Source organism: Aplysia californica, unplaced genomic scaffold (genome assembly GCF_000002075.1).
Source record: "Aplysia californica isolate F4 #8 unplaced genomic scaffold, AplCal3.0 scaffold00637, whole genome shotgun sequence".
Lineage (NCBI taxonomy): Eukaryota > Metazoa > Mollusca > Gastropoda > Aplysiida > Aplysiidae > Aplysia > Aplysia californica.
The window spans coordinates 48,642-50,252 of NW_004797907.1; the positions used below are offsets into that span (position 1 = coordinate 48,642).

General features: G+C 36.4%; 1 protein-coding gene across 1 annotated transcript in view; it reads left to right on the forward strand.

The window, feature by feature from the left end:
* Positions 1-241: 241 nt before the first annotated feature.
* The window catches only part of LOC101858358 (sulfite oxidase), a gene marked incomplete at its 3' end in the record, with an annotated part of 9,904 nt that continues 8,534 nt past the window's right edge, over positions 242-1,611 (forward strand). The window contains 1 exon segment of the mRNA XM_013087780.2: positions 242-792. Coding sequence (XP_012943234.1) covers positions 528-792 — 265 coding nt within the window.

Here is a 1,611-nt window from a genome sequence, read left to right on the forward strand (position 1 = left end):
GCTGTCCTACTACTACTACTACTACTACTACTACTACTACTACTACTACTACTACTACTACTACTACTACTTCCAAAGCTGTTTCTCATTTTTTTAAAGTCTATAGAGGTAAGGCAATGCCTAACACTAATAGTTTAATAGTTCCTCTGCTTTCCCTTTCATCCTCATTCCAAAATTTACATTTAACCACTTCTCTGTCCCTTTCTGTTTTCAAACAGATGAGAGTTCGACTCTCTCCAAATCCTGTTGACTGTTGACCTGGTCAGTCGGGTCGTCAGTTCTCAGTTCATGTTTGCTGTTTGTCTGCACACACTTTCTAAGGTTGTTTTTATTTAGATCTAGGTTCAGAGGCCAAGAGGTGACATTCTCTTTGGCTAGAATACTATGTGAAGTGTTTGAAATTTAGATTCAAGGATTTAAAATTGTGTTTTTTGTTCTCCGAACTCCACCAACCGGTCAAGTGTTTTTGCGTGTTCTGCTGACATTGTTGGTTGTGTTGAGAAGACGCAGATTATTATTGCAGTACAATGATGGCTCATATGAAAACAGTATTGTTTCGTCGGTCAGCCCTTGCTGCTAACCAAGGTTTGGGGAAATTCAGAATAAACAAGCTTTTAGAGCATTCACAGGTCCCATGTGCCTATCTTTCTACTCTCAAGGAAGAAAGAAATCCATCTGGAAACAGTGCTTTGCAACAAGTACAAGTTGATGAATGGAGTGGAAACGAAAGGGAAGGAAGTAAACGAAAGTCACACATTTCAGCTCTTGCTCTGGCCGGTTCAATTGGAGTGGGTAAGAATTTGATGCCAATTTATTGCTTACATTATAAGATCTCAAGGCTAATCTGCATGATGATGTTTGTTTAAGTCTTTAACTTTAACTTTAGAAACGAAGTGACTATTCAGAGTCCGAATATGGATAGAATCTGTCTATCCAGATATCTAGATCTATATCTAGATCTAAATCTAGATATATTAGATCTAGATCTAGACTCTAGATCTAGGTCTAGATCTAGATTAGATCTAGAGACAAAAAATTTATTATAGAGATCAACGAACTCTGATTTAGTCCAACATGACATCCGTTCCGACTTCTGACACTACTAGATATATAGATCTAGATCTAGATCTAGATCTAACTTATAAGTGAGGCAGCGTGGTAGAATCAGGCTCTCGTCAATTTTTGGGCATGTAGAGTTATATTGGTGTCATCTTAAAGCTTATTTACTTGTCTTTATTTGGATGAAAAAAATATCCATTTATCTTGAATACAAGTCGAGATATTTTTGCAAAGAAGGAGGTGGGGGTCACCTGTTTTCACAGAGGTAAAATTAGTGAGAAAATGGCAGCCAACATTTATTTATTTCCTTTGCTTTATATATATGAGTCCGTGGTAACTGAAAATTAACATTTTTGTGCATTTAATCAATGCTTTTCAGAAAAATCAACACAGAAATGAGTTCTTTAATGGGCATGAAAATGAAAGGTGTTGAGCCAAAAAACAAAAATTTGATAAAAATTCACGAACCTGCAGAAAGATGCAAGTTTCTTCACTTTGATTATTTTGACGAGAGCCTGATTCTGCCATGCTGCCTCACATTAATATTTCATG